This window comes from Prionailurus viverrinus, chromosome A1 (genome assembly GCF_022837055.1).
Source record: "Prionailurus viverrinus isolate Anna chromosome A1, UM_Priviv_1.0, whole genome shotgun sequence".
Classification (NCBI taxonomy): domain Eukaryota; kingdom Metazoa; phylum Chordata; class Mammalia; order Carnivora; family Felidae; genus Prionailurus; species Prionailurus viverrinus.
Genome location: NC_062561.1, coordinates 115,228,323 through 115,251,068, shown reverse-complemented (window position 1 = coordinate 115,251,068; position 22,746 = coordinate 115,228,323). Strand labels below are relative to the sequence as shown.

At 44.3% G+C, this 22,746-nt stretch overlaps 1 protein-coding gene across 2 annotated transcripts; it reads left to right on the top strand.

The window, feature by feature from the left end:
* Window positions 1–4,920: 4,920 nt before the first annotated feature.
* GFRA3 (GDNF family receptor alpha 3) lies at window positions 4,921–22,279 on the top strand. Of its 2 annotated transcripts, none has more exons than XM_047845677.1 (8): window positions 4,921–5,368; window positions 13,195–13,479; window positions 16,857–16,949; window positions 18,252–18,564; window positions 20,573–20,676; window positions 20,842–20,976; window positions 21,317–21,405; window positions 21,612–22,279. In XM_047845677.1, exons 1-8 carry the CDS (start codon window positions 5,293–5,295, stop codon window positions 21,699–21,701), a joined length of 1,185 nt encoding a protein of 394 aa, XP_047701633.1. In that variant the 5' UTR covers window positions 4,921–5,292; the 3' UTR covers window positions 21,702–22,279. The 2 variants fall into 2 exon arrangements, with proteins under 2 accessions (XP_047701633.1, XP_047701542.1); XM_047845586.1 differs by having other exon boundaries at window positions 13,192–13,479.
* The last annotated feature ends 467 nt before the right edge of the window (window positions 22,280–22,746 follow it).

The following is a 22,746-nucleotide window of genomic DNA, read 5'->3' as shown; positions in this document are numbered from 1 at the left end:
ATAGTGTATATACAGTGTGCTCTTGGTTTTGGGGGTAGATTCCCATGATTCATCGCTTACATACAACACCCAGTGCTCATCCCAAGAAGTGCCCATCACCCATTTTCCCCTCTCCCCCACACCACCACCCCCATCCACCCTCTGTTTGCTCTCTGTATTTGAGTCTCTTATGGTTTGCCTCCCTCTCCCTCTGTAACTATTTTTCCCCTTCCCTCCCCCATGGTCTTCTGTTAAGTTTCTCAGGATCCACATATGAGTGAAAACATAGTGTCTGTCTTTCTCTGACTGACTTATTTCACTCAGCATAATATCCTCCAGTTCCATCCACGTTGTTGCAAATGGCAGGATTTCATTCTTTCTCATTGTCAAATAGTATTCCATTGTATATATAAACCACATCTTCTTTATCCATTAGTGATGGACATTTAGGCTCTTTCCATAATTTGGCTATTACTGAAAGCGCTGCTATAAATGTTTATAGCAGCGCTTTCAGTAATCTTAATTAAGTGGAAATTCTGAGTTTCAAAACAAAAACTAGGGCTTAATTAGTTACCTACTTTATGAAAAATTGTATTTGCCTAAAAGGCACCATTTTCCTGTATAATTTCTTGTAATATCCTCCTACCTCATAGGTACCATGTGATTTGATTTATGTTATTTTCAGGAATAATAACAGTAGTTAACATTTTTTGGGTGCTTATTATATGCAAGACTTTTTATGAACTCATATGTATCAACTAGTTTAATTTTCACAACACTCCTGTGAGGCAGGTACTTATTATTAGGCACATTTTACAGATAAAGAAAGTAAGAAACAGAGGGATTCAGTAACTTTTAAAAAATTACACAGCTAATGGGCCACCTGGGTGGTTCAGTTGGTTAAGCAAATGACTCTTGATTTTGGCTCAGGTCATGATCCCAGTTAGCCTCTGCTGAGCATGGAGCCTACTTAAGATTCTCTCTCTCTCTGCCTGCCCCTCTCCCCCACTTGTGCTTTCTCTCTCTCTAAAGTTAAAAAAAAAAAAATTAATTAAAAAAAAAAGTTCACATAGGTAATGAATGAATGGTGGAATCTGGATTTGAACCCAGGCAATATGGCTCCAGTGTCCATACTCTGAATGGGTTTGTCGTTACCACATCCTCAACAAAGAAGAATATGACTCTCTAGAGTTGACAGTGTATTACATGTTAAATATGTAAGTGAGTGCCTCAATTATAGTTTCTTAAGAAGTCAAGGCCATAAGGGTTGCTTGGGCTTGGGAGATGAGGTTAAGGGCTAAGACCCTAGCCCAAAGACCTTGGAATGAGGTATATAGTCGGTTACCTCTACACTAACACTGACTGGTTGGTATCTGTTCATTATAAAGTCAAGAAATGAGGACTGGAAATCTTTCAGTCTGAAAACATGGTTTTCACTCTCAGCCCAGGATCTGGCTGACCTCTGCCACAGAGAGGGCAGGGGCATTTCCTTTCCTTCCCTTCCCTTCCCTTCCCTTTCCTTTCCTTTCCTTTCCTTTCCTTTCCTTTCCTTATAGAAAGTGGGAGGAGGTATGGAAGATTCTCTTTCCCCATTCAATTCATGCAAATGTTAAGGAAACACCAATTCCTTTTGTTTTTATTATTTATTTTTCAAATGTTTATTTATTTTATTTTATTTTTAAAAAATTTTTTTAACGTTTATTTATTTTTGAGACAGAGAGAGACAGAGCATGAACAGGGGAGGGGCAGAGAGAGAGGGAGACGCAGAATCCGAAACAGGCTCCAGGCTCTGAGCTGTCATCACAGAGCCCGACGCAGGACTCGAACTCACGGACCGTGAGATCATGACCTGAGCCGAAGTCGGACGCTCAACCGACCGAGCCACCCAGGCGCCCCTCAAATGTTTATTTATTTTAAAGAGAGAGCAGTGGAAGGACAGAGGGAGAGGGAGACAGAGGATCTGAAGTGGGTTCCATGCTTACAGCAGAGAGCCCAATGCGGGTCTCAAACTCAGAAACCTCGAGATCATCACCTGAGCTGAAATCTAACACTTAGCCGACTGAACCACCCAGGCATCCCTATTTTATTTTATTTTTTAAACCTTTTCTTTTGAAGTTTATTTATTTATCTTGAGAGAGAGTGCATGTGTGTGCATGCCCCAGGTAGGGGCAAAGAGAGAGAATCCCAAGCAGGCTCTGTGCTGTCAGTACAGAATCCAACCGCAGGGCTTGATCTCACAAACTGCCCTTGTCCTCAAGAGACTGACAGGGTAGGGGCGCCTGGGTGGCTTAGTCATTTAAGCATCTGACTCTCGATTTCAGCTCAGGTCATGATATTGAGGTTCATGGGTTTGAACCCCATGTTGGGTTCTGCACTGAGCATGGAGTCTGCTTGGGATTCTCTTTCTCTTTCCTTCCCCTGCTCGTGGGTGTGTGCTGTGTAAATAAATAAATAAACTTTAAAAAAAGAGAGACTGACAATGTAGAAAATGATTTCCTTTTTTCCCATCCCTATAAGCACTCTGGCAAAGAGAAGAAGTACTGTAGCCTTCAGCTCCAAAGCAACAAATCTGGTGGTGGGGGCTGGCTAAGGTCACAGAAAAATTAACTTCTGCATGCCACCTGGAATGATACCATTTATTCAGTGCTTGCTCTGGATAGGCATTATGCTAAAGTCTTTACTCAATATATAGTTGTATAATCCTCACAACTGTTGTATGAAATAGGTATTGTTATTAATTTTACAGATGAAGAAACTGAAGCCCAGAAAAATTAAGTGCTCTGCCCAAGGTCATCCAGCATGTGTTGAACCCAGAAGGTCTATAAAGCTTGTGTTCTTAATTATTCACCACACTGTTAATATCCCAGGTGAGGGTAGCAGCAGGAATTAAAGCTTACCAGTGAGAGAGGGCCTGATAGAAGGCAGAAACCAAGATTACAAATGAAGTGGAGTAAGATGCAAGGTTTTCAGACTGTTGAGCCCATTCAGTGGATTGCAAAGCCTTATAGGGCAAGTTTTGTCTCTTAATCATTTTTGCACCCGGTACAAATTTGAACCCATAATCAGTCTCAAAAGACATTATTGAATTGAATGACAGTTGAATAACATCATCTTTATAGAAAAGACTGGCTCATTTGTCATTATCTACAAGGTTCCCAAAGGCAATGCTGCTTATCTAGCAGGTGTTGGCAGTCACAGGGGACATGGTTGGTGGGCAGAGGGTGTGCTGGAAAAGCTGTCAATATAAGTGTCAAATTTATTTGCGGAGGCTTCCTCATCTCTCCCCTAGCTTTGGTTACCAATCGTCATTAAAGGTCCAGTGATGTCAGACTCTCCACTCCAGTGCCCAGGCAGAAAGATGCTCCAGGCATCTCATTATTCTCACAAAAAGGCTGGCCTATTACATATGGAATTAGGATTGCTCTCAGCCTAGCAGTTTGACCCTGTTCCTGCCTTCCTGGTCCATTCCATGGGGATGGCACTGAGTAGACACTTAGAGTGAGCCTCCTGAGGAAATGCCTTTTCCCAGCCTGTCTTCCTACCCAAACTTGATTGGGCTTGGTTGCTGAAGGAGGGGGAGAGCAGAGGCGACACCCCTTGGCACCCCCCACCCCCGACAACTCTGTTATTTCATCCATCTCAGCCCTTTTTTAGCATTCCAACCATCTGAAATTGTTACTCTTTGTAGATCCCATTTTGAAACTATTGCCAGAGTGGAGTGGAAAGGGGATATCGGTCCCCAGTACAGCTTTCTAACCTCACTGGAGGAGAAGGTACAGGGAGGTAGTGTGGCTTTGGGGAAAAACAGGCCCTGTAGAAAAGCTGAGTAGCCAGATGTTCACTTTCACAGCTCTCCTGGAAGACTGGCAGGGCAGATAGAGATTAAAATGAAGCACAAACTCCATTTAAAGTGCATTACAGCTCAGGAACCAGCTCCCCTTGGGCAGGGGAAAGGAGGAAAGGGCACAAGAGGCCACATCTCTTGTTCCTTATCTAGGGCCACATGTCTCTCTCCTAGCTTTGTGAAGGGTGATTTACACCCCTGGCTGGGATGACTCTCTTTCTGGGCTGATTACATCGGCAAATGCCCCCCAGAGGCCACAGCAGGATGGCCATATTGAGAAGCAGCAGCCAATAAATCTCGGAGGTTTATACTGCATTTCTTGATACCCTCCTCCTGGCCCTCTGCCAGGCCTCTGTAGAAGTGAGGAGAGGGCTTGGGCTGCAGGGTTAGGAGACAAAACCCTCCACTTCCTTTCATTATCTTCTTTCTCTTTCTAAGCACTGCTTAGTTATTCTTCCAAGTCATTGTGCCTCTGTTTATCCTGGGAGCAGGTGGGAATCAACCCTAGGCTCAACAAATACCCTTACCCTTGTGGGTAGAAATCCTGGGCTCTTGGCACAGCTGTGTTTCTACCTCACTGTTTACTCTTGATAGAGTAGGTTGCTTTCAGAAACATCGACCTGAAAATGAGGAGGCTGCTAAATGGTCTCTCTAGCACCTTCTTCAGGGATCCTGTCTTACTATCTCCAGGGAAACCTCTAATCTGAGGAGGGTTTAATCCTTCCACCCTCCCTAATGACACTGAAGGGGTTGAATTTTGGAGGAGGCTAGTCTGGCAAAAGTCCTGGAATCTGGCTGCAGGACTGTCCTCAGCACAGCCATTTCACCTGTCTGGGACCCATCTTTGCAGAATCATGGGGTTAATGATAACAGCCCGACCTTACCCTTGAAGATACTTACAAGGGGGAAATGGAGGCAAAGATGTGCAAATTCTAAGGGGGGGGGGGACCTAGAAGTGCCTTGGTGCTGTTTGTTCAAGTTTTCTTGGAAGGGGTGGGGGTGCGGAGTCCAGAAAGTGAGAAATGGTGCTTTTTTTTTTTTTTTTTTTTTTTGATAAATACTTGATCTCCTGATATGGCGAGTCTCCAGCTACAGCTGCCACAATTGTCTTGGGCATAATTTCTCCTCTAAGCGAAGTGGGCAACGGACGGCAGGTGGGCCGGCTCGGGTAGAGAACCCTCTCTCTGGCACGCACAAGCCGGGCGCATGCCCTTTTCGCCCCCGCTCCCGCCGTCTTCCCGATAGAGTAGAAGCGACGCGGTTCATCCGCGCGCTTCGGAGTTGGAGGGCGGCGCCCAGGACTCTGGTGGGAGAGTGTCGGCACCTCGCGCGAGGAAGGGCGGGAGGCGGCAGTGGCTGGCAGTCGAGGAGCCCAGCTCGCAGAACCTCAGCTCGAGGAGATAGGGGAGCACGGCGCTGGGTTCAGGCATAGCGTCTCCGGAGCCGACGGCCGGCGTGCGGACAGAGCCATGGTTCGTCCTCCTAACCCGCGACCACTGGCGCCCTTATTCCTGCTGCTGCTGCTACCGCTGCCGCTTGGAGCCGGTGAGTGTCGTCTGTGCGTACGCGGGGCCGCTATGGCCAGGGCATTAAGGGGAGAGGAGAGGAACCTACGGGGTGGGGGGGTGGGGGGGGCATTGGTCACGGTTGTCAAGAGGGGGCTCAGACACCGCACTACCGCCGTCCCAGGTGGCCCTGTGTACGTGGAAGGAAGCCGTGGGTGCCGGGAAGGGGCTACCTTCCATGCCTAGTACAGTTTTTGAACTGTTGTAGATTGAATGCCAGTAATGGCCAGGACACCCAAGCATATCCTCGTTCCCCTACTCCCCATTCCCCCACTTTCCTCTTTTGAGGTGCGTCTACACAGACACAGAACAGTAGCAGCCAGGCCACTTCCACAACAGCATCTCTAGGAGGTGAGGAGAATCAGGCTGGAGTGCCATTTGCTGCACATGGGCTTCAACCCTTCCACTCTCTGTAAGGACTGGGGAAGTGGACAGTAGGTACGCGTGAAGAAAGAAGTTTTTTGTAACTGACTTGTTACAAATTAGGGTTATAAACTGCTGCCAGAACTTCTAACATCATTATTTGAGAATATTTCTCACTGCCACCCCCTCCATCCTTTTAGAACATACTTTCATTATTTTAATTATAGCAGAAAACTCACTGTTGGGGAAGATGGCTCAGCACAGTGTGTTGCTCTATTATAAATACACAATAAGTATCTTGTGGAATATATAGTTCAGGGCCTGGTTTTAGAACTATGCCATTCCCCCAGAAAAGGGTAGCCTTGGATCCAAGATCCCAGGGAACATGCCTGTGACCTTTGGGAGTGGGACGGGTGCATGGAAATCTCATTGTGGGGCTCCTGCCCTGAGCCTCAGTGGAGACAGAGACCATACATGGACCCGTCACTTCGGCTCACAAAGTAGTCACTGCAGAAATGAAATACTATATATGTGGAGCCTTGGCTGCAAGACAGATATGGAAGGAAGGAGGGAAAGGACTAGTCTATCCAGATTCACTCCATCAGTAAATCAGGGCAGCAAGTTATTACCAATCTGATTTTACTGCCCAGAAAATTTCAGTAACCCTAACAGTATGGCTGAAACCTTACGGTATGCCTAACATCAGGCGGAAACCTTAAACACCTTCCCCATCAATCAATTAAGTATAACAAGTTCTACCCTGTTATGATGAACTTCAACATTGTCCCTAGCTTCTTTTGTTAGAAGAAGGGTGGCCCTACCTTCTTTTGTTGAAGTGCAATTGCCCCTAAATCCACCATTGTTCAGACTCTGAACTATCAGCTCTGAACTTGGAGGTTTACTTTTGAAAATTGTTCTGACTCAATATTTAGTCCAGTTTAAGCAGTGAGACGTGGACTTGCTACATTTCTTTCAGCAAGCACTTATTGGGTACGTACCAGCAGTAACATCTTAAATATATAATATTTCTCAAACTGTTTTATTTAAAGTTGGTGAGTATTTTTCATTTGTTGTTTGTTTTATTTAAATCCAAATTAGTTAATATATAGTGTAATAATGGTTTCAGGAGTAGAATTTACTGATTCATCACTAACATGTAACACCCAGTGCTCATCCCAGCAAGTGCTCTCCTCAATGCCCATCACCCATTTAGCCCATCCCCACCCTCCCACACCCCTCCAGCAACCCTTAGTTTGTTCTCTGTCTTTAAGAATCTCTTATGGTTTGCCTCTCTCTCTGTTGTCTTATTTTTCCTTCCCTTCCCCTTCTTAAACCATCCAAATCCATGTTTCTCTTTTGGTAAAGATAAATCTCTCATGCCTTCTCTAAATATGTTTTTGAAATTTCAAAAGTATTTTTTATCTTCCACATATATAACGATCAAATATACTTTTTTGAGCCACCCATTACCTTTGGAAATTCTGATATACTCCTGTAAGGGGCCTAACCTATATCTTCCCTAGCCCTCCATTGAGAAACACTGGTTTAATCCAAATTCCTCACCTTACATTTGGGAAACTAAGGTCCAGAAAGTGAAGCAAATTGTGCTAGGCAGAACTGGGACTAAGGTGAGTGAGTGAAGGGGGTGCCATTGAAAAAGTAGTCAAGATAAAGAATATTTTAATGCAATATATATTTTTTTAAGATTTTAAAAATTCTTTTAAGTAATTTCTACAGTGAATGTGGGCTTAAACTCACAACTCTGAGATCAGAAGAGTCTCATACTCCACCAACTGAGTTGGCCAGGTGCTTCTTAATGCAGTATTTTTTTTTCTTTTTTTTTTATATATTTTTTTAAATTTTTTTTAACATTTTATTTATTTTTGAGACAGGGAGAGACAGAGCATGAACAGGGGAGGGTCAGAGAGAGGGAGACACAGAATCTGAAACAGCCTCCAGGCTCTAAACTGTCAGCACAGAGCCCAACACGGGGCTCGAACTCACGGACCATGAGATCATGACCTGAGCCGAAGTTGGCCACTTAACCGACTGAGCCACCCAGGCGCCCCTGCAGTATTTTTTTTTTAATGCAAAATCAGGGGCACCTGGGTGGCCCAGTCAATTAAGGGTCTGATTTCGGCTTAGGTCATGATATCATGGTTCATGAGTTCAAAGTTCAAGCCCTGCTTCAGGCTCTTTGCTATGAGCACAGAACCTGCTTCAGATCCTCTGTCCCTCTCTGTGCCTCCCCTGCTCATTCTCTATCTTTCTCGCTTTTTTAATTTATTTATCAAAAAACAAATAAATGTTAAAAAAAATTTTTTTTAATGAAAATCAGAGGCGTTGCTGCTGCAGCCACCATCACATCCACAGTCATGCCGACGCACGAGTTCTCTGTAGACATGACCTGTGAAGGCTGCTCTAATGAGGTCAGTCAGGTGCTTAACAAGGTGGGAGAAGTTGAGTTTGACATTGACCTGTTCAACAAGAAGGTTTGCATCAACTCTGAGCACAGCATGGACCTTCTGCTGGAGACTGTGGGAAAAACAGGAAAAGCTGTTCCCTTCTTTGACCCCAAGTAGTGAGGGCCTGGACCCCTGGGCCCAAGATGGACCAAAAGGGACAGGCCTGTGATCCTCTCCTGACTTCCAGACAGACCTGGGGCCTGGCAGTCCTACTCAGCAATGGGGGTTCCTACAGAGACCCTCACTTGCCCAGCCTCTCCCTCGCTTCCCTGCAATAAAATCAAGCCACCCTGGTTGGAAAAAAAGAAAAAAATAAAAATCAGTGCTGACTTGGGCACCTGCGTGGCTCAGTCAGTTAAGCATCTGACTTTGGCTCGGGTCATGATCTCACAGTTTGTGAGTTCAAGTCCCACATAGGGTGAACACGAGCCCCGTTCAGGTGAGCCCCACTCTCTCTCCCTCTCTCTCTCTCTCTGCCCCTTGTGGGATTCTTTCTCTCCCCCATCTCCCTCTGCCTCTCGCTTACTTGTGTCATCTCTCTCTCAAAAAAAAATCAAAATCAATGCTTGCTTCAGCAGCACATATACTAAAAATCAAAATCAATGCTCCCCCCCCCCAAATCCATGAGGAGCAAAATATCAAAAATGTAAATAAAAAGAGTAACAATGTCATGCTGAAGCATATTGGAGCCTGAAGCAAAAGGTGAAGTCGATACTACTGATCCTGCCTTTGTGCATTGGATATGACCAATTCTCAAACTTTGGGATGCATCATATTTTCCAGTGAACTTGCTAAAACTCAGATTCCCAGGCATTATCACCACAGTTTCTGATTCAGTAGTTCTGGGATGGTGTCAGAAATCTGCATTTTAATAAGTAATTGACTTAATTATTGTTTGATTGAAAGAAAAGGTTGGACTAACTAAACTCATGCCCCTCCTCATTCTGGCACTCTTTGATTTTAAATAGAGGGAAGGAGCTCAGAGAAGTTACAGAGGTGACTCACAAAATTCCTCTGTTATTTGTTTATTTCTTTTTTAAGTTTATTCATTATTTATTTTAAAAGAAACAGAGACAGCACTAGTGGGGGAGGGGCAGAGAATGAGGGAGAGAGAGAATCCCAAGCAGGCTCTGTGCTACCAGTGCAGAGCCTGATATAGGGCTGGAACTCACGAAACTGTGACATCATGACCTGAGCCAAAACCAAGAGTCAGACACTTAACTGACTGAACCACCCAGGCAACTCTGGTTATTATTAAAAAAAAAATTTTTTTTAATGTTTATTTTTGAGAAAGAGAGAGAGAGCGCTAGCAGGGGAGGGGCAGAGAGAGAGGGAGACAAAGAATCCAAAGCTGGCTCCAGGCTCTGAGCTGTCAGCACAGAGCCAAACGCGGGGCTCAAACCCACAAGCCGTGAGATCATTATGGCTGAAGCTGAAGTCTGGTGCTTAACCAACTGAGCCACCCAGGCACCCCAACCCTGGTTATTTTTTTAAATAATAGGAGCTCATAAGGAACCAGCACTGTTCTAGGCACTGGCAACAGAGTAGTGATAAGATAGATGTAGAAGTCCAGAGGGGGAGATAATAAAAAATCAAGTTAAAAAAATTAAGTGATGATAAGTGCTATGCAGAGAATTGGAGGAATGATGTAGTAGAGTAGCTAGGGGGTTATTTCACATTGGTTGGTTGGGGATGGCCTTTCTGCGATGCTATTTAGACAGAGAACTCAATTACCAGAAAGGGCCAACCATGTGAAGATCAGGGAGAAGAGCATTCCAAGCAGAAAGAAAGGCTAGGGCAAAAACGCTAAGGTTGACACAGACTTGTCTTGTTCAGTGGCAACAAAAGGAAGGCCAGTGTGGGTGAAAGGAAGTGGGAGAGGAGAAGAGGGCTGGAAGGTAAGGTTAGGTAAGTGAGCAGGGACCTGGTCTTACAAGGGTTTGTAAACCAGGGCATATAAACTAGATCCTAATCTAAATTTTTTTTTAATGTTTATTTATTTTTGAAGGAGAGAGAGACAGAGTGGGAGCCTGGGAGCGGCAGAGAGAGAGGGAGATGCAGAATTGGAAGCAAACTCCAGGCTCTGAGCTGATAGCACAGAGCCTGACACAGGGCTCAAACTCAAGAGCTGTGAGATCATGACCTGAGCCCAAGTTGGACGCTTAACCGGCTAAGCCACCCAGGCACCCCTAAACTAGACCCTAATCTAAGTGCATTGGAGGTTGTTGGAAGAATTTAAGCAGAGTAATGAGATGATCTCATTTACAATATTTAAGAGATGCTCCCATATAATGCCAATCGGCATTAGAATTACATTATATTCACACAATGGAATGATATACAGCAAGGAAAACAAGCTAGTTGCAACTTAATGGGTAAACTTTACTTAGTGGGTGAACTTCATAAAGGTAATATTGAGCAAAAGAAACTAAGACACCAAAAGCACATGTTGTGTGATTGAAAAGCAGGCAAAAGTAATCTCTAATGTTAGAAATCAAGACATTGGTTTCTTTCAGAGGGGTTGGTGCCTGGCAGAGGGCATCTGGGGCGCTGGTAATGTTCTGGTTCCTTATCTGAGGTCTGGTTACACAGTGTATTAAATTTAAAATTCATTGTACTGTACATTTTGATTAATACATGTTTCTGTATGTTGTACTTTAATAAAAAATTATTATCAAACATGATATACAAATGACTACTAAACACATGAAAATATGCTCAACATCGTTAGTTATTAGGGAAACACAAATGAAAACCACAGTAATATACTATCTCACATCCATAAGGATGGCTGGTTAAAAAAAAAAAGGAAAATAAGAATTGACAAATTGGAACCTTTGTACATTGCTAATGGGAATGAAAAATGGTGCAGCCACTGTGAAAAACAATTTGGCGATTCTTCACAAAGTTAAACATAGAATTACCATACGACCCAGAAATTTCACTCATAGGTGTACACCTAAAAGAATTTTATGCAGGAATTCAAGCAAATACTTGTACATGGATGTTCAAAGAAGCATTATTCACAATAACCAAAGCATGGAAACAACCCTAATGTCCACCAACTGATGGACTGATAAAATATGGGATATCCATACAATGAAATCTTACCCATACATAAAAAAGAATGAAGTAGTGATACACGCTGTAATGTGAATGAACCTCAAAAAGCAATATGTTAGGGGTACCTGGGTGACTCAGTTGGTTAAGCATCCAACTCTCGATTTTGGCTCAGCTCATGATTTCACAGTTTATGGGTTCGAGCACTACATCAGGGTCCTCACTGTGGTTGAACCTCTTGAGATTCTCTCTTCCCATCTGTCTGCCCCTTCCCTGTTTATGCATGCATGTGCTCTCTCTCAAAATAAATAAACTTAAAAAAAAAAAGCAATATATTAGGTGAAAGAAGCCAGATACAAAATATTACATATTTTATGATTCTATTTACATAAAATATCTAGAATAGGTATCTGTAGAGACAAAGCAGATTAGTGGTTGCCAGGGACTAGAGAGGTTGGAAAAGAGAGAGTGACTATTTAATGGGTATGGGTTTCCTTTTGGGGTCATGAAAATATATTGGAATTAGATAGAAGCGATTGTTGTACAACATTATGAATGTACTGAATGCCACTTAATTATGCCCTTTAAGATGGTTAATTTTATGTTGTATGAATTTTATCTCAATGGGAATGGTTTCCAACGTGTAAAAAAAAAAAAAAGGTCTTTAAAAAAGATGGCTGCGGGTGCGTAGGTGGCTCAGTCAGTTAAGCTCCGACTTGGGCTCAGGTCATGATCTCGTGGTTCATGAGTTCAAGTCCCAAGTCAGGCTCTGTGCTGACAGTTTAGAGCTTGGAGCCTGCTTCGGATTCTGTGTCTCCCTCTCTCTCTCTGCCCCTCCCCTGCTTGTGTGCTCGCTCTTGCTCTCTCAAAAATAAAATAAACATTAAAAAAATTTTTAAAGAAAGTTGGCTGCAACAGCAAAATGTTAGTTATGTAAGGTAAAGGATATATTAACTAATCTTATTGTCTTGATCACTTCACAATATATATGTAAATCAAATCATCATGTTGCCCACCTAAAACCTACACGATGTTTTATGTCCATTAAATTTCACTAAAGCTGGAAAACAAAACAAAAAAAGTATGGCCGAATGGTATGAGAGAATGAATTTGGAGGATGGAATCAAGGAGACCAATAAGGAGTCTTGGCAGTAGTTCAGACAAAAGCTGATGGTGGTTTGAGGATGTGGTGATAGATGTGGAGAGAGGTGGACAGCGTCCTGATATATTGTGGAGTTGGCAGGACTTACTGGATTGAACATAGGATATGAAGGAAAGAGAAGAATTAAAAATGACTCTTAGATGTTTTGCCTTGCAAAACTGGCAGCATGATGGCTACCCTTTGACAAGGATGCTAAGTCCTAGGATGTAGGGAAGATCCACAAGGCTGACCTATAAACCAACATCGGTATTATTGAGTGACAGAATCAGCAAAAGTTCCCCAACATGAACACCAAACAGTTCCCCCGTAAAGGTATTTTAAGGTGACTTTTAATGGAAGCCTCAGAGTTGTAGCTGACTGTCATTTAGCACTCCCATGCACATTGTCAACTCTCTGGTTATTATACTAGCCCTGCCTGTGCATTGCTCTGCCAAGGGCCCTCTTCCCTGTGCCTGGCAGGGTCATATCAGGCTCAGCTTCAGACAACAGTCCCCTTCCTTCTGTTAGGAGGCTGAGCAGCCTCTCTTCAAATCCACCTCTTCTTGGGCCTCATCTATTCTGTCCAGATTGTGACAGCTGCAGATTCTTTACTCCTACTGGGCTTTTCTCTCCACTTATTCCTAAAGGCCTCTATGCCACCCCAAGACTTTCCTGCCCAAGGTTTCATCTTGAATCCTCTACCTCACACCTTGTTACTCCCAGGCAGCTACTCTGACCTTATGTGAGCCTCACCTGGTCTCTCTTCCTCCACAGCAGACCCTCTCCCTATAGAGGGCCGGCTCGTGAACAGCTGTATTCAGGCCAGGAGGAAGTGCCAGGCCGGTCCTGTTTGCAGTGCTGCCTACCACCACCTGAATTCCTGCACCTCTAGTATAAGCACCCCGTCACCCACACAGGAACTTTTGGTCCCTGAGGACTGCAGGGAGGCAGCAAAGCACCTCAGGAATAGCTCTCTGATGAGCTGCACATGCCATCGGCGCATGAAGAACCAAGTTGCCTGCCTGGACATTTACTGGACCATTCACCTTGCCCGCAGCCTTGGTGAGGCCCCCCTCATAGAGTGGACTAAGCTAAGGAAGATGGCTCTTGTGGGGTGGTTGTTTAATCCTACAGGATATAGGCTGCATGGTAGATTCTGGCTGGGATGGTAATGAAGCTCTGCACTTGACATCTACAAGAAGTAGAGGGAGGAATTGGCAGTATTCTTTTGGGCGCCCACAGTGCTGCTCTCTCTTCTTCCTACTTCCCCCTTTCCTACCTGGCAACATGTAGCTGCCTCTTGGCAGAGCTCTGATCCAGACTGTGGCCCAACCTGGGGAGCTCCTGGGACAGAAGTGTATGGAGAAAAGGTGGAGGAAAATGGTCTTAACCCGTACACAGATTCCAAATACAACATAATCCATAAGTTCAGAGAGAGTGGGAAACAGCATCCTGGTCCTGCCTTTGACAGAAAGGATACTCATTAACCAGACAGAAGATAGTGAGAGAGAAGGACTGGAAGAGCCAAAGAGAGGAGCTTCCTCTGACTCTTTCCAGAGACGCCTCTCTGTATTAGTCAGCTTTTACTGGACTGTGCTGCAGTAACAAAACAATGTTTTGTAAAACAAAGTTTTCATTCTTGCTCATGTTCTGTGTTAACTATTTCATGTATCTTCTTCATTCTGGGATCCTGGCTGAAGGTACGGCCTCCATCTGGAATGTTCTTTTCTCATGGCAGAGGGAAATGGGTAATGGCAGAAGCAAATGATGCCTTTAAAAGCTACTCAGATGTTACATAAAATACTAACGCTCACATTCCACAAACAAAGCAGATCACATGGCCAAGCCTGAATCCCTGGTGAGGGGGAGTATACTCTTCCCACAGGAGACCCTGAAAATCACATGGCAGTAAGTGTGGAAACCTAAGAGTTCTATCCAAATAGTATAGCAGGCTTCCAGACTAGGATCTTGTGATAATTTCTTTGTCAGGTGGGGATAGGACTCCCCTTGATCTAGTTAACTGTGGACAAAAAGGACCAGTCATCTGCCTGCCTCCAACATATTCTCAGTATACATCAGTGGAACAGGGACTGGAGAACCACCACAAACACTCTCAGAAAGAGGAGGAATGAGAAGCACACAGCAGACATTACTTCATAGCTGTTCTGATGTCCTCTGCACAAATTGTTGTCTAAGGGCCATCTTCCCTGGGAGTAGGAATTGCTCTTTAATAAGGCCCTGCTTTTGCTCCCTGGGACAGTTGCTTTATCTGTTGTTCTCCAGGGCCAGCCCCCTACCCATGACAGGTTTCTTTGGCCATATCTGAGAAGGATATTGGAGACTCTCACCTCTTTGAGGAGTGAACAGCATTCTCAGCTTGCTGCCTACCTGAGAAATGTTGGGGCATTTTAAGTCTCCAGTAGAGTCTATTTGAATCCTGGCTGGTGGCTCTTAGCAGTACACCTTTCTCAAAACATAATTGCTTTTTTTATATCTTTGGTTTCTGTCACCTCTGGTGCCAGTAGCCTTCCCTATAATTCTTTTCAAGACATATATCTCTTTCTAGACTTAATTAGAAGTATCTTGCTCTTATCAGAGGGAGAGCCACTACCCTAGTCTTTTTTTCCTGAGCATAACTGGCAGGATTTATTGATACCATCTTAATCAGTGAGAGATCTCCACAAAGGGCATGATAGCCATATACTTGAATTGGTCTTTGCCCCAAGGCTGAGTCTTAATGGACCTTATTACTCAAAGCATTTTTTTAATTTTATATTTTAATATTTGAATATGAAAAACAGTTCCATCTCTTAATCCTGCAAATCCTGAAATTTCTGGATTTTTTCTTTTCTTTTTCCTCTCTATTTGCAAACTGATCAATTCTTCTCTGAGCTTAACTTTCTTGTAGTACTTTGCAAAATGCAGCCAGTGGCAATCAAGACATATTAGTAAAGGGGCACCTGGGTGGCTCAGTCAGTTAAGCTCCTGACTTGGGCTCAGGTCATGATCTTTTAGTTCGTGAGTTCGTGCCCCACATTGGGCTCTGTGCTGACAGCTTGGAACAGTTGGGAGCCTGGAGCCTACTTCAAATTCTGTCTCCTTCTCTCTCTCTGCCCCTCCCCCACTCACACTCTTGTCTCTCAAAAATAAATAAACATTTAAAAATTAAAAAAAGAAGACATACTAGTAACCTTCTGCTTCTCAGCTTCTTTTCCTTAAAGCACAAGCTCATTCAATATAACATCTTCCTTCCAAGTTATTGCAGGCAACAGTTTTCCCAAATGCTTTCCCACTGCATATTGAGGACTGCCATTTTTCATACTTCAGGAACAGCTTATTTACATCCACTCACTGCCCAGTCCCAAAGCCAATAAAATTTTAGATTTTTAGATCTTAGATCTTAGATTTTTTTTTGTTACTGCAGCACTCATTTCTAGATACCAATTAAAATTTTTTAATTTTAATTTTTATTTAATTTATTTTTTTAAGTAGGCTCCATGCCCAGTGTGGAACCCAACATGGGGCTTACACTCATGACCCTGAGATCAAGACCTGAGCTGAGATCAAGAGTCAGATGCTTAACCGACTGAGCCACCCAGACAACCCCACCAATTACATTTTTAATAAGAATTTGCCAGGTTATACTGCAGTAATAACCAACCAACCCCCACATATCTGGCCTCCTAGAAAAAAAAATTAATTTTTGTTCATGTTACACATCAGCTGTGGGCTTCCTTGAGTGGGATTTGTCTTTGCTCTACCTGTATTCTTCATTTGATGATCCAGGCTGCTAGAGGGAAAAGAGCAGCAGCAAGACCATGTGATGGTTCTTAAAGCTTCTGCTCAGATGTGATTTATGTCACTTCAGCTCACAATCCACAAGCCAAAGCAAATCACATGGGCAATCCTTATAGTAGGGTGTGGAAGTATACTCCTCTCATAGGGGCCCTGAAAGTCACATGGCAACTGAGGTGGGTGTGTGTGTGTATAATCTTCTCATAGGGTGGGTAGCTAGCAAATAGCTGGAAACAGTAATGCAATTTACCACCCTTTTTGTTCCCTGTTTTCCACTCCTCATCCTAATCAGTTCTCTTTCAGAATTTCCCCAGAGACTTCTCCCTAGATCCTCTTGTCTTCTTGCCTTTCCCCTTGGGAGCTTTCAGGGCTTCCCAGATATCCAGACCATCCTTTCCTACTTGCTTGACCTCATCCATATTTTTTCCTCCCTATAGATGCATTCTCAAAGGCAAACTGGGTGACACTTTGCACTCTTTCATCCTTCTCTTCCAACAAGATTAGCCAACATTTATTGAGTACCTACTGTGTCTATGAGCTATGCAGTGACTTTATGATCTATTATGTCCCCTTAAGGAGCCCACAGCCCCTCCTGTTCCCACCCTCCAATCTGGTCCTCAGGATTCTTATCACCTTGTCTCTAGGTGACTATGAACTTGATGTCTCCCCCTATGAAGACACCGTGACCAGAAAACCCTGGAAAATGAATCTCAGCAAACTGAACATGCTCAAACCAGGTGTGGAGGGCAGTCTGAGGTTGGGACATGAGGGATGGACCTGGACCCTGAAGGAAGGGTGACTGATGGGGAACACAAGCCAGACGGAGGGCGTGTTGGGAGAGAGTTCTAGCCTGCCACGTAACTAAAGAAGCATTGTGTCAGGGTGGAAGTCTGAGCTGTGAGCATTTGTGGTCTTATATGTCAACAAATAGTTAATAGGGAGGCCATTAGGGCTCCTTGGTTCCAAAAGGTGGGTCTCTACAAAGCGTTTGATGGAGTGGCAGCAGTCCCAGAAAAAAAAATGCTGAAATAAAGTAGTTACCCTCATTCGAGGCAGCCAGGAAAGTAGCTTTTTGTCCCTGAAGACTAGGAAATTGCTTGTTTTCATACCATTTTAATGGGATGGGTGAGGTGTTGGGCAGGGAAAATGGTGAGAAAGAATGTGACTGCTCAGGGGTTACTCAGGGTGGGGAGCCATCAGTCTGGCAAGGACTAAAATGCATTTTTTTTTTTTTGGAAAGTGAGGCTCTTGTGTTAATTGGAAAGGCACACACACACACAGACACTCACTTTTTGAGAAAGATAGGAGCTTTGTTGTACAGTTAGTCCTGTATATTGGAATTAGTATTTTGAGAGAAAAGTGTAGAGATTTATGCATAAACACTTACTTATAAGGAATCTGGGAATAACCTGTTCCATTTACTCCATTGTTCTGACTGCTGGAATGTTGTCAGTAAAAATATCACCATAATTTCCCCAGCCTCAGAGCACAGGGAACTTTTATGCATGCATCAATCATTAAAGGCAGACAGGTAATATTAAAAATGGGCCAAATAGATGCAAAACCAAACAAAAATCCTCAGCAGAATTTAGTTGCCTATGTTTTGGACAGTTCAGAAAGTGCTTTAGAATGTTGTAGGGCCTCTAGATGATGATTTCCACCATGAGACTTCAATCCACCATAGGATTGAGGAAAGGGTTTTGGTTATTTGAGCTTTCTGGCCACTTCAAGTCTAGGTAAATGAGTGTAAGATATGTATATGGCCTATTTTATTTTATTTATTTTATTTTATTTTATTATTATTTTTTTAACACATAGGAAAGCTGAGGAGTAGGATGCGGGAAGCTCACAAATACCAGATATAGTTTATGGGTAGAGGGAAAGTCTAGGATTCGCAGTGGACTTATTCCAGAGAGTCCTACCTTTCCTCCTACCCCCACCACCATCCTTGTTAAATCCGAGGGTTGCAGGGGTTCCTAGCAAAACTGGGCTGCACGTTTGCAGAGAGGACTGGTGACTTGGTGCCCTTATCCCTGCAGACTCAGACCTCTGCCTCAAGTTTGCCATGCTATGTACTCTTAATGATAAGTGTGATCGGCTGCGCAAGGCCTATGGGGAAGCGTGCTCGGGATCCCGCTGCCAGCGCCACACCTGCCTCCATCAGCTCCGCGCCTTCTTCGAGAAGGCTTCGGAGCCCCACGCTCAGGGCCTCCTGTTGTGCCCCTGCGCACCGGCCGACCAGGGCTGCGGGCAACGCCGGCGCAACACCATCGCTCCCAGCTGCGCTCTGCCGTCTGGGGCCCCCAACTGCCTGGAGCTGCAGAGCCTCTGCGTCGCTGACCCGCTGTGCAGGTGCCGGTGCCAGGGCGGGAGGGCTGGGTGTGGGTAAGGGCGCAGTGCACGCCACTCCTTATGGGTGCTTTCCTGTGCAGAGCTGGGCTTGCCCCCCAGAGGCCGTGGACTGACTTCACCCTGTAGTATTTTCTGAAAACCCTGTGATCAAAAAAAATTGTTTTCCTTTGTGTAAAAACTTCAGAAAATATAAAACGTATAAAATCCATAAGAATCCATCACCTGAAGATAATGTACATACTTTTGGGAGCGTTTCCTTCCAGTCTTTTTTGTATACCCATAAACAAAACTGGATTTTCTAGAAATATATTTGTACCTTCTTTTTTTTTTTCACTTATGTGCGTATCTCCTGAGCATTTTTCCATGGAGGCAGCAGGGAACAGTGGTGAAGACAGGCTCTGAAGTCAGACAGATGTGAATTTAAATCCTGGCGCTGTTCGATTTTGAGCCCGTCACTTTAAGCTAAAATTCCATCACTTAACCTAACGTTCCTCTGAGTCCTCTGTAAAAAGTGGGATAATAATACAGACCTCATGGGATTCTGGTGAGCGTTAAATTACATAATTTATGTAGAGTGCTTAGCTTACTGGTGCAGAATAAGTGCTCAATAAATGGTGGGTGCTTATTTTGTGTTTTACTGTCCTTTTGGCAACTTGATTTTTAAATGCCTACATTGCATTCCATTTTATGGATGCCCCATACTTTATTTAATCCTTCCTCAATTGTTGGATGTTTAGGTTGCTTTTTTTATTGCTATAAATAATGCAGTAAATATCACTTGTTCATTAATCTTTGTGCACAAATCTAACTATTACTTAGGTTGTGTGGCCATAACTGCCATTACCAAATCAAAGTACACAACTGTTGGTAAGGTGTTTGATATGTATTGTCCAGATAATTTGATATTCTGACCTGGCTTTCCTCTGCCTTCTCAGGACAAAATATTCACCAAATTGAAGTTATCATCCACTCAAGTAGAATTCGTTGACAGTGAGATCACTTATTTTGCAGCCTGGTTCTACCCCTTATTTCTCCGTAACCTTGGGCAAAGTTATTTAACCTCTCTGAGCTCCACTTCCTTCTTCTGTAAAATACTACATAAAAGCTCTCAATCATCATAACACCAACACTTAGTGAGTACTTACTATGGGCTAGGTACTGTTTTAGGTACTTAGTATGTATTAACTCATGTAAACCTTACAAGATAGATGGTGCTGTTGTTGTTTTATCATCTGCATTTTACGGAGAAGAAACCATAGCAGAGAATGTTTAAATAGCTTGTTGAGACTCATCCAGGTAGTAAGTCAGGTTACTGAATGAGGTCTGGAATGAAGAAGTCTGGCCTGGAGTCTGGCCTAACTGCTCTGTAGACTGCCTATTGTGTTGCTGATAGCTATTACTATCACATAACAAGTGCTGGTCTGGATGACTAAGATACTGTCCTTTCCTTCAAGGAGTTTGCTTTTGGGTGAGCGTGACAGAGAAATAAACCACCTATCCAACAAAAGGCAAAACGTAAGGAAAATTGCAGAAATATGTACAGAAAAACATACTTGTAATTTTATCATCTGAAGATAACCAGCCTTACCTATTGTAGGATCAATGTTAATAATAACAGTCTTTAACATTTAACGAACATTTCATATGTACCAACAACTATGCTAAATGCTGTACATGCAGTCTCTTACCTCATCCTCACAAAAACCCATGAGGAAGTACTATTTTCATTTCTATTCATAGTTGACAAAACTGAGGTTTAAAGAAGGTGCCTGAAATCTCATACCTAGGGATTGTGGAGCCCAAATTCAGAGTGGCATACCTTGGGACTGGGGTGAACGTGCCCTTAATTGTGATAGAAACAGGCTTCACTGAGGGGGAAGCCCTGGACCATGCCCTGAATGCAAAGGAGGATTTGGCATGAAGATTGGTCTGTCATCTAAAGGGGAGCAAGGGTGAAGGCTGCAGACCAGACCCTCAATGGGGACTCTTGAAATTTCCCTTCTTCCAGATCTCGCCTGGTGGATTTCCAGACCCACTGCCATCCTTTGGACATCCTAGGGACCTGTGCAACAGAGCAGTCCAGATGTCTGCGAGCATACATGGGGCTGATTGGTGAGGCTGGGGGCCATATGAAGGGAGCCCACAGGGTGGCTACTCCCGGGGGTTAGAATCCTCTGGAGACTGAACCCAGATGGGGTGGTCCTGAGACAGGTGGCAGAGAGTGGGGGTTGAAGTTTGGGTGGCCTAGGCCCTGACAGTCCTTTATTCACCCCACAGGGACTGCCATGACTCCCAACTTTGTCAGCAATGTCAACATCAGTGTTGCCTTAAGCTGCACCTGTCGAGGCAGTGGCAACCGGCAGGAAGAGTGTGAACAGCTGGAAGAGTCCTTCTCCCACAACTCCTGCCTCAGTGAGTGCATTACACCTGCTCCCAGCCCCCAGGATTGGATCAGCTGGACCCAGTTTGAGGAAAAGGGTCAGCTCTGTGGTCCACACTGGTTCCATCCATCTCCTGCAGACAGAGCAGCCCCCTCCTTCTCCCTGGTGACCCCTCAAGCTTCCTGTTCAACCTGTCTTGGCCCCAGGGACACTCTTCAGCTTTAGGAATAAGCAAGCAGAATGAAACAATATCCCATTCCTACCAATCCTGCCATATGCCAGGGTCCCTAAGACATTCCCTTTTCTTTCATGGGAGCCTAAGAGATCTCCAACATATGCCCGCTTCTGTTTACCTTCTCTCCTCTCCTCAGTGGAGGCCATTGCAGCTAAGATGCGTTTTCACAGCCAACTCTTCTCCCAGGACTGGGCAGACTCTACCTTTTCCGTGATGGAACGCCAGGTAGGGTCTCCTTTATTACACACCTCCTACCTTTACTGGTCTAGCTGGGGGAAACCCAGACAAGGGGACAGATGAGGTGACCTCATTGTGGTCATGAATACTATAGATCTCTAATGGACACATCAGGGGTGGGGGGGGGGACAGGCTTTGACTGATGCCAAAGTGGTGAAGGGGGTGGAGCTGACTCCATTCCATTTCTTCTACAGAACAAAAATCCTGCTCTGATGCCACAGCCCTGGGTGCCCTCTCTTTTCTCCTGTACACTTACTTTGATTCTTCTCCTGAGCCTCTGGTAGCTGGACTTCCCCTGGGCCCCTCTCCCCTCTACCACACCAGCCTGACCTTCAGCCTGCAAGGGGTAAGGAAAGAGCGGCATCAGGAAGGAGGTGCAGTAAACAACATGGCGACCCTCAGTCCATACTGCATATCCAACTGACTCCACATGGGGCCATCGTTGAAACTGACTCATTCCCTCCTCAGCCCTTCCTTAGGACTTGGTGACCATGATTTAGCCATATCTTCTGGTGGAGACCATCTCTACCAGTCTCTCTTATAATCCTTTCCTCTTGCCCACCAGAATCACCCAGGCTCTAACAAATCAGTCATTATCTATTGCATTCTCCAGGTAGGCAGGGCTGGATGTTCTGAGGCAGCATAGAAAGACAGTCCCCATTGTAAGGAAGGCTGGTGCAAGACTCCTACCCCCTTGTCTCCTCCTCTGAATGGGATATAGGAACCTAGTGCTTACCCTACCTGGGGATCCATCAGAGCATTTGAGCCTCAGGAGATGGAACATTTGGGTTTTGCTTTCTTCCTGCTACTGTCCTGAAGTATCCCCAGCCCCTTGGATCATAATTAAACATTTGGCTTAAAACTTTGCTCTTTTCCTGTTTTCTCGCATTGTGAATTTATGTAGAATTAGAAGTGTTAAAGGTACAAGAATAGAGGTGGCCAGGACCAGGAGACACAGTTACCCTCCCACCAATTGCTGTGTGACCTCAGGAATTCTCTCAACATCCCTGTGTACTTAACATGGAGTTGGAAGGAAAAATATAGCTTATGTGAGGCTTTGGACCTGGTATCTGTCCCAGATCCAGCCATATCTGGTATGCTACCTGGGATCTGCCACAGGAGCTGAGAGGGGAGTATCCCCAGTCAACCAAAGCATTTATTGAGCATCTGCTCGTGTTATTGGCTTGCTCCAGACCATGATGGGGGCCAGAGGAAATGAGAGACTGGTCCTCAATCCCATTTGCAATCCTGTTGGGATAAGGAAACAAAGTAGTTGGGAAAATATATTTATAGAGCTGTGGACATTTGTCTATTCATTCACTCACTCTT

Excerpts from the sequence above, each read along its gene's own strand:
- GFRA3 (XM_047845586.1), top strand. The coding sequence starts at position 5,293 with ATGGTTCGTCCTCCTAACCCGCGACCACTGGCGCCCTTATTCCTGCTG. Across the intron at positions 20,677-20,841 it reads AGCATACATGGGGCTGATTG|GGACTGCCATGACTCCCAAC; the intron begins GTGAGGCTGGGG and ends TTCACCCCACAG. Across the intron at positions 20,977-21,316 it reads CTCCCACAACTCCTGCCTCA|TGGAGGCCATTGCAGCTAAG; the intron begins GTGAGTGCATTA and ends TCCTCTCCTCAG.